At 39.8% G+C, this 14,271-nt stretch overlaps 1 protein-coding gene across 1 annotated transcript; it reads right to left on the bottom strand.

The window, feature by feature from the left end:
• Positions 1-8,113: 8,113 nt before the first annotated feature.
• On the bottom strand, positions 8,114-13,371 carry LOC102916719 (olfactory receptor 2H1). Its single transcript, XM_076558074.1, has 2 exons — positions 8,378-13,371; positions 8,114-8,253 (listed from the first exon to the last, which is right to left on the bottom strand). Exon 1 carries the CDS (start codon positions 9,595-9,597, stop codon positions 8,659-8,661), a length of 939 nt encoding a protein of 312 aa, XP_076414189.1. The 5' UTR covers positions 9,598-13,371; the 3' UTR covers positions 8,114-8,253; positions 8,378-8,658.
• Positions 13,372-14,271: the final 900 nt, after the last annotated feature.

Genomic DNA, 14,271 nt, shown 5'->3' with positions numbered 1-14,271 from the left:
ATAATAATAGCTTTCAAGGACTAGATTTACATTTTTAAATGAGCTGCATAAGTACAATACCTTAAACAAGAGTAGAAACATATATACAGTGTGTTAAAACAAAAGTAACCTTAAATTTGTATCAGTATACAAAAAACCATACCAATGTAATATATTTGAGATTAATAGTTGCTTTCTAGTTTAAAAGTAGATTCCATAATCGACATTTTTATCATCATTCCTATATCCCCCTTTTTTATCTTTTCATGAAAAGATCCCTGAATCTAACCTCCTTTGCTTAGTTTCCTCCTTGACCATTACCAATAACAACTTGCAACCAACCCCCCAAAATGGGTCATGACACACCAAATGATCAAAAATCACCCACCCCACCTCTTGGGAATGTGGGCATCGTGTTCTTAAAATTATTTTTTGCTGTTTGTGAGTAACAGCATTTTTAGGGGACTCTGAAAAAATTGAGATAATGGTCAAGTCCTGGGAGAGCTAGCAGTTGTCCAGTCTCAATGTGATGGGAAACTTCAGAGCTTATCTGAAGAACTGGCTGGAGTAGTCTATGAGGCTGGACCATCTTAGCTAACCACTTTGAAATAGTCTTGAGTAATTTGTAGTCTGAAGTTGATCTTTGGGTGGTGATTGTCAGCTTAGTGGTATTACCACAACCCAGGTGGATTCATTATAGGGCCCTATCATCTTGGAGACCGCAAATGTCACTGCCAGGAATGGTCACAGTTCACTGCAGAAAACTTAAACATTTTAAATGTCATATGCAGCAGATCTCTGAGAGGTTAAAGGACCACAATCTGTTAATACGTTTGGGGCACACAAACATAGTTCCTAGTTACATGCCTTAGACTCAAGCCTGAAATCATATACAGGAAGCTAGATGAAGCTTATTTTTAGAACTAGAACTCTATATGACCATTAAAATCACAACAGAAAGCTTAAATATATAATAATCTTATAGATTTTGAGATAATATTTGTACCGTAAGAAAGTTTTAAAGAATCATATGGAAACTAAAAATGATGAGATTAATGGCAATAGAGTAGTCCCCTAAGTTTTGTTTTCTTCTGTCCCATACCAGGTAGCTCTTCTGACATGAGACAGATTTTGAATTTTCTTTTAATAAGCATGAATGGGTTTAGAGAAGGAGAGAATCACACTCCAATTTCAAAGCCAGCTTTAAATTTTTAATTAAATTGGGACCACAGATGGACCATTTGCCTGCAGAGAGCAGCAGAAACAAACATTTGAGATTTATGAAATTTTACCCTGTTGGATGTGTACTGTACCAGTAGGCCAATTTACTTTTTTTGGGGGGGTGCATTTTTTTCTTGATGATTCATTCTTCCAACGTCTCATTTGTCCAGTGGTCTTTAGATTCCTTGGTTGGATGCTTTTATTTTCCTGGAAAGACAAAAACAAAACCTTGCCCCTAACTTTGGGTAATTTCTTTTTTAGTAAGTTATATCTTTGCTAAGACAAAATGTTTTTTGGCAACAGAAACAGTATTATCTTTTAATAAGATTTTTTTCTTTTATATCTAATCAAACAAAAGGCATTTGTTAGTCTTTTGAGTTAGTTTGGATAGAATGACCAAGCTGTTTAATGAACTATTGCCTTTCCCAATCAAGAGGTCCTTCCAGTTCCAATCTAATCTTTATCAATCTTGATGGTATCTCAGCTTTTCTTTTCTTGTGGAAACAAAAGCAAAACCTCTTTCCCAATGTAAGACATACCTTGGTTTCCATTTTGAGCTCAACACATCCTTAAAATATACAGGATGATTCAGTTTAGCAATTTTTTGTATTGTCCAATGTCTCTGTACAGCTGTTATTCCTTTCTCATTATCATTTAAAAATTTAAAGTTAATAAAGCACTGTGTAATCTCCTGATTTTTTGTTGTATCTACTGAAGCTGTTGTGTCCTTGATCACATCCAGAGCATGGATGTTTTTAAAACAGGCATTAAGTCTTTTATTTTGTGGATGAGTTTCTCCCATACTGACAGGGAATTATTGAACAAAATTTGATACTGGGACCTGTGAGAGTCCCTCTAAGGCATTTTTTGATGCCTGTCCATTGTTGATCTGTATTCATTAGTCCAGTGCCAGCCTTTGCCACACCTTCTGCATACTCCAGAAGGCTGGGGCCTTCTTATTTGCATTTTCTTTAGAAAAATCAGTGTTTCTAGGAATGCTTTGCCTACAATCCCTTTTCAGATGACCTTGTTTACCACAATTAAAACTTCTGACATTTTGATTTAAAAAAATTTTTAGGAATTACTTTTCCTATCAAAGCAGCATCATAAGCATGAGATTCAATATCAGCTGTATTTTTAATCCATTCATCTATGGATTCTGATCTTACCTTTAAAGGCCTAATCATCATTTTACATTCTGAATTAGCATTTTCAAAAGCCAAATATTCAGTTAGTATTTGTCTGACTTCTGGATGTGATATATTCTATTTATAGCTGATGCCAATCTTTATAAAAAATCAGAAATGCTTCTTTTGGGCCTTGTATAATTTTAGTAAATGACTCAGACTTCTTTCCTGATTCTTCAACCTTGTCCCAAGCATTGAAAGCTGCTAACCAACATAGGGCCAAAATGTGCTCATCAAATCCAGACTGTCTTTGCAAATCAGCATATTGGCCTTCACTGAGGAACTGGTCTTGGGGAATACCAACACCTCCAGCCCTGTTCCACTGTTCTATGTCCCTAGCTTCTTCCACCATGCTGTCCATTGTAACTGAGGATCAGCCTCCAACATTGCTGTAGCTAAATCTTTCCAGTCTTGGGGGAATAATTTTGTTCTGAGTTGCCTGTGAATTTAACATCTGTTTCACATAGGATGTATGCTTATCATATGAAATAACTGCTTCTTTACATCTCCTCAAATCTAACATTTCTATAAGATTCCATTTAACTTCTGCATAACCTTGTGGGTGCCTATCTGCTGGTCATTCTTGTATAGTAACTAAGGTTGGTTTTCTAATAGCCTTAGGCCACCCCTCTTGGGTTTCATCATGTGGTGATGTGGTAAGTTTTGGTCTAAATTTCCCTGTCTGTGTATGAGTATTTTTCTTATTTTCCTTAGTATGTCTTTCTAAAGCTTGTGTTTTATCAGTCAATTTTTCGTATTTAGCACAGTTATCAAACCACTTTTTAAAGGGTAAAATATGAGTTACCAAACTGATAAAAACTGTAATCAACATTATGTCAACCCTAGCTAAGTTGGTTATAATTTCATTTATTTTTTTTTCTATTTTCAAGCCATCCATTGTTGCACTATAGAGAGTTCTAACTCTCTGCATTGTGATATTTCCCATTTTTAATGTGGTAAATATTTTTCTTTGGCCTTCCCAAGTGCCTTATCAAATCTGTTGACTTTTCAGTTTGTCCACAGCAGTGGTGGCTGTGACAGTGGTAACAGGTGACATGGGGGGGGGGTAATGCAGGCATGGCGGTGTACCCAGGCAGCCAGGCTGACACAGTGGGCACTGAGGGCAAAGCAGGTGGTGAGGGTGTGGTGGGCACCAGTGCAGGGTCCATCTGGATGACAGAGCATTGGAGTGCCCTGTCATTAGCAGCAGCAGAAGCCCTAGCGGGCATTGAATGGGTGTCGTGAGGCAGGTACATGCAGCATCCACCCCAGGAGTGGATGTAGGGGAACCTCAATGGGAGAAGCCTGTGACACAAGGGGAAGGCTTGGGGTGGTGGTGGTAGGAGAAGCTACCCGAAGAGTGGCAGGGAGAAGTGGCAGCTTCAGAAGCCACCATAGGAACTAGTCCCATCTGTTGGACTCCTGATGTTGTTTTTATCTAAGTTGTTCTCTTATCAGGAAAGACTTGTGGGTCAGATATTGGAGTGAAAACCTGATAGACAAAAGAAGCTGAGGAGTAACCAGCTAACCTTCCCTTTTTTATGGAAGACTCAGCAAGCACCTTTCTCTCCACACATCCCAGACTGAAGAAGTACAAAATCTCTAAGTCTCTCCCTACTCCTTCCTGTGTGTCTTTTCTACCTGTGTTCCTGGCTTCTCTGTGCCTAATTTTGATCGTCTAGTGGCTAGCTTTGTCCATTGATTCAAGGTTAACTTTATTAACATTGTCTTGGGGTGTCAAAGTGAGATCAAGTAACCTGCAACAAGCATCCAGACATTCCTCTTAATTCTTTCATTTATCCTATAGGACTATGCTTTTCAGTTCTCTCAGGTTCTTCCCTTTCTGCCCAGTTCTTCTGAAACATCCCACATTGTAATAATACAGGATGATCAAATCCTAGGTTTGTAGAAGACTTAGGATATTTGTCTACTCCTCATCTAATGTAAACCAAGCATCATAATAGGAATAAAGGTTCTGTTATCCTAGTTCAAATGAAGGTGGATGTATCAGGGCCATGACTACACTTGGATCTCAGTTTTGAACTCAGAATATGTAACTCAAATGTGCATATTTAGTAGTTGGCAGAATCCCACAGTGGTTCTTTGGTGTGTTGAGTGACAGTTGTAGCTGTGCTAAAAACCTGAATCTACATTCTTCTGTAGAGGCAAGAGAATGGTATTATAACCCAAAAGATTATCACAGTGTAAAAAACACTGAGCAGGATAAAAAAGATGGTTGATCCTATTACTTCGGCCATGCAATTAACTATTCTAATCATCTCCAAACCAAGATGTATCTTAGAAATGATGGAATCCTACAAAGGAAACTAAGGACTAGCTCCAACTGTAGTGGTGATGGCTGGTTTCCATGCCTGGGTCTGGGTCTTCATTACAGTCTTTCTGCATTACAGTCTTTCTGCATTACAGCACTGAATAGGCTCTTTTCAGATGCTATTATGAAGAAGGACCAGACTCAAGTTAGATTTACAGACATGGATTTAAGTTCACACTATAATTTTGCTTCAAGTTTGTGTCAGAACTCTTTCATAACTCTATTGCTATGGGACATTGACAGTGTTTTTTCCTTCAGGCAAACAAGCCTGAGATAGAGCATGTATTTTAACTTAGCCTTCTTCCCTTGGTCTGTCCTTCTGTTTGTCATTTTCCTCCATCCCATCCTTCTTCCCTTCTTGGTTTATATAGACAGGGTCTCCCTATATATCCAAGGATGACCTGAAATTTGCAAGTCTTTATAATGCTGTTATTAAATGTGTACAGAGCATGCTTGTCTATAGTGCAACTATTTCCACTGTGGCCAATTTTTAGCTGTCAGTATGGTGGGGCTATGGTGGAGCATATCTTCAATCCTAGCACTCAGGAGTCAGAGGCAGATGGATCTCTGTGAGTTCAAGGTCAGACTGATCTACATAACAAGTTCCAGGATAGGCAAGGCTACATAGTGAGATCTTGTCTCAAAAAAATAGCCAACCAACCAACCAACCAAATGAACAGATAAACCTGTTGATATGATACATCACAACCACACAGAATTGGAAAGAAATGCACAGTTGCGCACTGCTGTCAGTGCATGATAAAATATTTTATCGTCTAGAAGTCATGGAAATAGTCACAGAGCATAAATAAAACAACTGGGAAATCATGAGTTTAAATATTACCTTTATTTTATTACAATTTATTTCAATTTTGAGTTTGTATAAATTAACTTTTTAATGCTGTTTGGACAGATTTATTATGATAATTCTATTCTTTTGTTTCGTGTTTTTCAAGACAGGGTTTCTGTGTGTAACAGCCCTAGCTGTCCTGGAACTAGCTCTGTAGACCAGGCTGGCCTTGAACTCACAGAGATCTGTCTGCCTTTGCCTCCTGAGTGCTTGGATTAAAGGCATGCACCACTACTGTCAGATTATTCTATTCTTTTAAATGATTAAAATAAATTTTTTTATTTGTGTGTATGTTGTGCAAGAGGAATGCCTAAGAGGCCAGAAGAGGACTCAGAATCTCCTGGGGCTCAAGTTACAGGTGGTTGTGAGCTGCCTGATTCATGTGTTGGAAACAGAACTTGAATCCTCTGGAAGAGCCACAAGTACTTTTGACTGCTGAGCCATTTCCCCAACCTCATAACAATTCTTTTCCTCCTCTAGGACAGAGGAATGATTGTGGTGATCTCTGGTAAAACAGCATGAGGCGTAAGCACAAATGAGGACTGAAAAGAGAGTTGTAACAATGTAAACATGACAAGATTTATATGAGGACGAGAATATTAGTTGTAGGCACATGATAATAATGACCATCTGTGAAAAGAAAAATTGGACAGATTTGTGAACTTGATTATAATCATTTTCTCATGAGTATTTTGAATATATTTTTCAGAATATGAAAAAGATAACATTTGTTAATCTAAATACTGTCTGAAATAGTTAAAGTTCTAGAAATGTGTTCAGAAATATTGATGAGGATTCACATGTAATATTTAAAAAATATAGGGAATTGGAGAAATGGTAGTTAAGAGTGCTTATTGTTCTTACAGAGCACCTGGATTCAGATCCTAGAATACACACCACAGCTCACAATTGCCTATAATTCCAGTGTCAGGGGAACCAGTGCTTTCTTCTGGCCTCTGAGGACTCCCGCACACACATGGTTTGCATATATACCCTCAAGTCACATATACACATAAAATAAACTTTGAAATGTTAAACATATAAATCCACATAAAATAACATTTTCTAGAGGTTCTCTATACACATGCAGACACGCATGCATGCACATGAACACATCTATATGGCATGAACCTATAACATGAAACCAATAGCAAATTTCCAAAATTTTCAGAAACTTATCTTCAATGATCTTTTAATCAAAATAGTTTAAAAGCCACACAAACATTAGCTCCTCTAATGTTCAAAAGACATTTCAGTCCATCCATTGATTCAACACAGTTTAAAAATACATATACCAAAACTCATTACCTAAATTTGATTTTAAATACACATTACCTAAAATATATACTATTGCTTAAAAAAGACAGGTTTAAAACATTTTACTTCTATTTTTAAGAGTGAAATTAGAAATAACATCCCAAGACTTATTATTATTTTTTGAGACAGGGTTTCTCTGTGAAACAGTCCTGGCTGCCCTGGAACTCACTCTGTAGACCAGGCTGGCCTCGAACTCATAGAAATCCACCTGCCTCTGCCTCCCGAGTGCTGGGATTAAAGGCGTGCACCACCATTGCCTGGCCCAAGACTTATTTTAATAAGATTCTTTGATAAATAGCCTATTTATAGCTTTCAGAACATTTCCTTAAGGATGTGAAATTTCTGAGAATTTTATACAAAGTATTTTGTGTCAGGATCTTCATCACTTGTTTGTAGAATTTTCCACATAGAGTATTTTCACAGGATTTTGAAAGTATTAGCTACTACTGACAGCCATCTAATTTAACCTTTAAACATGATTGAGTTTAACAACTGTTTTGTAGAATTCCAGAAAATTTAATCATCAGCTTAATTGAAATTGTATTGATTAATTGGCGTCAGCCAGGAGGGAAAGTGTACTGGGGGCATTTATAATAGTTCAGAGAGTGGGAAATAAAACTCATAAAGATCTAGGGCTCCTCAAATGTTTGAAGCTGTTAGAGGTCTGATAGTCTGGACCCTGACATGACATCTCTTCAAAGTAAGGACAAATTCTTTTTTTTTTTCTTTATTAAGCAATTTTCTACTCACTCTACATACCACCTACAGATCCCCCCTCTTTTCACCCTCCAGCCCTCCCTCCCCCACATTTCCATCTCCCCCAAATCAAGGTTTCCCATGGGGAGTCAGCAGAGCCCAGCACACTGAGCCTAGGCAGGTCCAAGCCCCTCCCCACTGCACCAAGGCTGCGTAAGGTGTCACACCACAGTCACTGGGCTCCCAAAAGCCTGCCCATGAACCAGGGATGGATCCCAATCCTCATGCCTGGGTGCCCCCAAACAGTTCAAGCCAAACAACTGTCTTCCATATCCAGAGGGCCTAGTCCAGTCCCATGGGGGCTTCACAGCCACCAGTCCACAGTTCATGGGCTTCCACTAGTTTGGCCGGATAAGGACAAATTCTTGTGTTCACATTTAACACCACTGGTAGTAAACTACCAATGCTTTGACCATAGGGGAAGCACATTTCAGTGATGAGCTTTCTTCACAGAACCGCTTACTGATGACTGACTGGAACACAAAGCAGGAAAGGGCTGTTGTCCCAGTGCATTGGTGCTTTGCACATCTGACCCACCAGACTCTGGAGTATTGAAGTATCAATGGAGGGAAGGAATTCTTGGCCTCTTAGAGTTCTTGGTCAAGGTTATCCTACAGTTGCAAGAAAAGTATCCATTAGGAAATGTTTCAGACCTGCTGCTATTCACTGAACCCTGTAAGAGACAAGGCTGCCAACTGTGGGATATCTAATGTCTGCAAGGCTATAAATGCTTACCATTAGTGGGGTTCTGTCAACCACCTGAAAACCATATGGTTACAGCATCCTTCATTACAGTAAAGTAGCAGTACATCTTCATGTAACAGGAGTAGAAACTGGAGTTGAAGCAAGACTCGTAAGTAGGTAACTCAGGTTCCCATCACTGCCTTCACATCTCTCCTGTTGTATGCGCCAGTCATTCATGTTCCAATTACCAATTTCTCCCCAGTTTTGTTCAAAAGATCTTAATGGGTCTACCAAGCTGGCCTAGCAATCCTCCTGCCATAAGTATTTCTCTGCTAGGTATTTTTGGAGTCCGCATTTTTTCCCAACAGCCTCCAGAATGCCCTTTTTACCTCCTTGTTCCTCAGGGTATAAATGAGAGGGTTGAGTGTAGGAGTTCCCACTGCATAAAAGAGACCAAAGAACTTGCCCCTCTCTTGGGCATAGGGATTTTTGGGTTGCAGATAGACAGCAATGACTGAGCTGTAGAAGAGGGTGACCACGATAAGGTGGGAGGAGCAGGTCCCAAAAGCCTTTTTCCATGCTTCAGCAGAGTTTATTCTCAGCACTGCCCTGGCAATAGCACTATAAGAGATAAGGATGAGGCTCAGAGGTACAACCACAAGGATGACACTGGACACAGCCAACTGAATCTCATTAAAAGTAGTGTCTCCACAGGAGAGTCGAATTAGAGATGGGACTTCACATAGAAAATCATCTATCTGTCTATGGGGACAGAAGGGCAGGCGGAGGGTGGCAGGTGTCTGGACTATGGATTGGAGCAGCCCCATCATCCAGGCCACAGCTGCCAGCTGCCAGCACAGGCGGGGGTGGATGATGGTGGCATAGTGCAGGGGCTGGCAGACAGCCACATAGCGGTCAAAGGCCATCACTGTCAGGAGGATACACTCGGTGGTCCCCAGGGCTAAGAAGATGAAGAGCTGGACAAAGCATCCCAGGAAGCTGATGGTCTTTGTGGGTCCCCAGAGGTTGACCAGCATCTGGGGTACACAGGTTGTGGTGAAGCAGAGGTCCAAGAAGGAGAGGTTTGAGAGGAAGAAGTACATTGGAGAGTGGAGCCTGGGGTCCAGTGTGGACAGCAGGAGGATGAGTGTGTTTCCTAGGAGTGTGAGAAGGTAGGAACACAAGACAACCACAAAGAGAATCTTTTCCAGGTGTGGGTGTTCAGAGAAGCCCAGCAGGAAGAAGCCCACTGGGGAGCTGTGGTTGACCATGACTCGTTTCTGCTATGAATCCAGCTGAAGTTGCTCTCCCATCATCACGATTCAATATGTTATGAAGTTCTGCTATTTGGACATTTCTTCCTTTGCTTTCTTGGGCACCTGACCCAGCAGCTCCTTGTGTTTTCCTACTGCTCCTGGTCTTCTCCTACTGCTTCCGGTCAAATGTCTAGTGGTCCCAAGGAAACCAGGAACAGGTGGGTCCTCATACTGGAGCCTCTGATTGTTTGGTTAAGGGCAAAAGAGGCTAATTAAAAACACTAATTAATTTTCATTGTCACTACAGACATTTGCTAGGCATATTTTATGATCTGAACATTGGTCTTTTGAAGTTGTTTCTTCTGTGTGGTAGGAATGACCATGAATTGTGTGGCTGATTGATGATCTGATGATAAATAATAGCAAGGACTTATCTTACTTTCTTGTAGCATTTGTGTTCTATTTAGTGCATGTTTGCAGAAGATTATACCAGAAGACATACATACATACATACATACATACATACATACATAAATACATACATATAGGCAAAATACCCATACACATAAAATTAAAATTAAATAAAAAATCTTTATGGCTCATAAAATTGGAGCAAATATTTTCCCTTCAAGCGAGAAACCCTTATCTCAACTTTCTAATATATGTATGTGGAAAAATTTAAGAAAAACATGTTAGCTCTACAGTGATTGTCACCTGGTACTATAATTCTTAAGAACATAGAATCGTGGGGCTGGAGAGATGACTAAATGGTTAAGAGCATAAACTACTTTCACAGAAAATTTGAGTTGGGTTCTCCACTCATGTTGGCCCACTTATAACTACCAGACTTACTGTTCCAGGGGATCTGACTCCTCTGGCTTCCTCAGTCACCTGTTCACATGTGTGCATACTCATACACAGACACAGACACACATAGTTAAAAACAATAAAAATAATTTTAAAAAATGAAAAAAAAAGAGAGAAGATACAATTCTGGCATTGGTCTGGCTTTGGTAGGAGGACCTGTGAGTTTGAGACAGCCTGGGCTACAGAGTGAGGCCCTGCCTCACAAAATAAAACAACGACCAAAACCCCATGTAGTTTGCTAATGAAAATCTAAAGTAGGTTTATTTAATTATTTTCTTTTCCTATAAGGCAAAATTTTGTACCTTAAGTAAAATTTATTTCTTTCTCCTTCCCTGTTTCTTCCCTCCCTTCTTCTTGTTTCCATCTTTCCTTCTTGTCTCCCTTTCTTTTCTTAAAGACCACATTGCAGAGACTGATCTAAAAATGACTATGTAGTCCTGAATGGAATTGTACTTGAGATCCCCCTGTCTCAGCACCATAATGTTGAAATATAGGACATCAAAAGTAGAGTTTGGTTTTGCATAATTCTTAGTTAATATCATTCAGCTACATTTTCAAATATTTTGTTTTGAAGCAAGTTTACATATTCATAAAACTTACCAGAGTGGTTCTAAAGGCTCCTATATAACTTTTTAAAAGATTCACCATTTAATTTTTTTTTTTACTCACAGTATATTCCCAGAGTACCATTTTCATTCTGAGTCATTGAGAACAAGTTGATGGCATCAAGCTCCTTTCTGCCTTTATATTTTGTTGTGCATTGGCTACAATAATGTGGTCTCTGAAATAAACTTTGTACAGGAAGTGAATTCAAAGAATTTATTTTTTAGTTTTTTTAAAGATTTATTATTTTATTTTATTTATATGAGTGCTCTATCTGCACGTGCAATTTTATGCCAGAAGAGAGCATCAGAACCCATTATAGATGGTTGTGAGACAACATGTGGTTGCTGGGAATTGGACTCAGGTTCTCTGGAAGAGCAACCAGTGTTCTTACCTGCTGAGACACCTCTTCAGCCCCAAATTCAAAGAAATTATAATTGATATAGTACCGTTACCTCATGAACACATTATATTCCAAAGTTGTCCATTGTTCCAATACCTTCAGAGGTGTCTTTGTTAGGGTTTCAATTGCTGTGATAAGACACTATGGCCAAAAACAACTTTTTGAAGGAAATGGTTTATTTCAGCTTACAGCTCTCAGGTTATACTTCATCACTGAGAGAAGTCAGGGCAGGAAATGAAGAAGAGACCATGGGGGAGTGCTGCTTACTGACTTGATTTCCATGGCTTGTTATACTTGCTTTTTTATACAATCCAGAACCACCTCCCCACAGTAGGGTATGCCTTTCCATCATTAATCAAGAAAATGCCTTATAGACTTGGCTATAGACAGGATGATGGTAGCATTTTTTCAACTGAGGTTCCTCTTCCTATATAACCCTAGTTTGTGTTCAGTTTAAATAAAACAACAACAAAAAACAAAAAAAAAACCAAAACAACAACAAAAAACCAGGCCAATAAAATTACTTTTTGCATAGGATCAAGTCAAAATTCACATACCATTTTTAGCTCACCAGTTTACTGTAGCAGCCCACATTAAGTCACTAAGCTAAGGAACTTTTTCAAATATTGAACAATATGAACAGACCATGTGTCAGAGCTGGAAAGGTGAGTGGTCTCATGACTTTGAAAAACCCAGCATGACAGTCAACATCCTCAGAGGAACCCATAACCGGAAGCCATGAAGTAAAGTTACTGAGTCTGGGGAGAGGCAGAGCTGTAGAGAACAGTGTCGCATCCTGCAGGAGCTGATGCTACTGTTGTGAAAGAGAGGAGATCTGGGTCCCTAAAGCCCATCTTGAAGGTGGCAGGCAATGACAGCCACTGTGACAGCTTCGAGGCAGGGTCCCTGCAGGCTGATGGGTGGGACCCACAGAGAGGATGGTTGGGCTGTGTCTCCTCACAGGTCCCTTGTGTGCTTAGAAGCTCTGTGCCAGCTGGGTGTGGTGGGGCATGCCTTAAATCCCAGAACTCCAGAGGCAGAGGCAGGCATATCTCTGTGAGTTCAAGGTCTTTCTAGTGAGTTCCAGGACAGCCAGTCTACATAGAGAGAACCTGTCTCAAAGGAAAAAAAATCTGTGCCATCTTTCCTCCTCCAGCTTAACTGAATCTCCTCCCTTCTCTTCCTCCCACATTAATCTCTCTTAGGGAAGAGGCCCCAATATGAATTTTAAGTGCTTTATTGTTAATAACTTCTGCAAAAGGCTGTTTAAATCTTAAAAGCCCTTTGCATGCCTCTCCTGATCACACTCACTTCCTACTTCTTAAGAGGCAAGAGCTCATTTGGATTATTTATAATAAGTTCTCCTATGTTGTTTTATAGCATTGCATTCTTGTGTTACTAAAAAGCAATTCTTACTCAGCTGTGAACTCTTCAATACCCTTCCTGCACCCCTGGCTTTCTTACTTTCTGTAGCTGGAAGTTTTCCTATGTCCCACCCTGTCCTGCTCAGTCCCACAGTGGTCCCAAGTAAACACACAGAGGCTTATATTAATTACAAACTGTATGGCCTATGGCTCAGGCTCATTATTAACTAGTTATTATAACTTAATTCAACCCATTTCTATTAATCTATGTTTTGCCACGTGGCTTCATGACATTACCTGTTCTCTCACATCTTGCTTCTCCTTCCTGGTGGTGGCCCTCAGCTTCTGCCGGACTCCACCCTTCTTCCTCTCTGTCTTCAGTTTGAATGTACTGCCTAACCTTATTCTGCCTTTCCATTGGCCAAACAGCTTTATTTATCAACCAACGAGAGCAACACATATTCACAGCATACAGAAAGATATCCCACAGCAACTCTGCTGATCATTTTGTGTTTATTATTTTCAAGCTCTTCAATGTCCATCATCCTTTGACTGTCTGGTGTTTTTTTTTTTTTTTTTTTTTTGTGTGTGTGTGTGTGTGTACGCACACACACACACACACACACACACACACACGCGCACGCGCACTGTTTCAAAACATTACACCTTTTACCCAACCTTCTAATTCTGAGAAACCACCAAAACTCAAACTTGACAGTCTTCCAGTTATTTTCATTTTTATGGATGTGTTCTTTTTCTTTACTGATCACTAAAGACATAGCCATGCACTAAAAAGTTACAGGGAATGGCTTGCCATATCTGCTCTTGATGGTGTTCATATCTCAACGCTGTTACCATCTGCCTGGAGCTTTCTGCATATCTGGCCTCATGCTATATTTCTAGAATAATCATTAATATTATTCTCCCTTTACAGTCCAGAGCATTGAACTAACTTGCCCAACACTACACAGCCAATAAGGCCAGGCCTGGATTCTGAACCCTGTTTGACTTCCCATCAGGTACTCAAGCATTCTGCATCAATTGCGTAACTCAGATACAATGACTGTATTCTACCTTTGTTTACAGATGAAGAGAAACACGGAGAGGTTAAATAATTTGTTCAGGACCATACAATGTGTGCCAGAGGTGCCTCCACTCTTAAAGACATGGGAGATTTTGATGGACTGTAGGAGAAGAAAAATCCCAGGACTTACCATGGTCAGGTCGAATCTTCTCACCCCTGGGCAGCCAAGGCTTCCCTATGATGAGGAGCTTCTGGTGTGAATGAAGCCTCTACTTGATTGTCACAGCATGAAAACTGAGCAAACTGATGGCTGTGCTTCCTTGAAAGCACTGGCATCAGTACTCAGCAGTAGTGTGGATGGGAATGCCACTCTGAACTTCCCAAGTACTTTGCAACAATGGCATTACCTGGATATGACGTGTTTTGCC

Source organism: Peromyscus maniculatus, chromosome 21 (assembly GCF_049852395.1).
Source record: "Peromyscus maniculatus bairdii isolate BWxNUB_F1_BW_parent chromosome 21, HU_Pman_BW_mat_3.1, whole genome shotgun sequence".
Classification (NCBI taxonomy): domain Eukaryota; kingdom Metazoa; phylum Chordata; class Mammalia; order Rodentia; family Cricetidae; genus Peromyscus; species Peromyscus maniculatus.
This window is presented reverse-complemented; position numbering and strand designations above follow the sequence as displayed.

Coding starts and splice junctions, on each gene's coding strand:
- LOC102916719 (XM_076558074.1), bottom strand. CDS start 9,597: ATGGTCAACCACAGCTCCCCAGTGGGCTTCTTCCTGCTGGGCTTCTCT.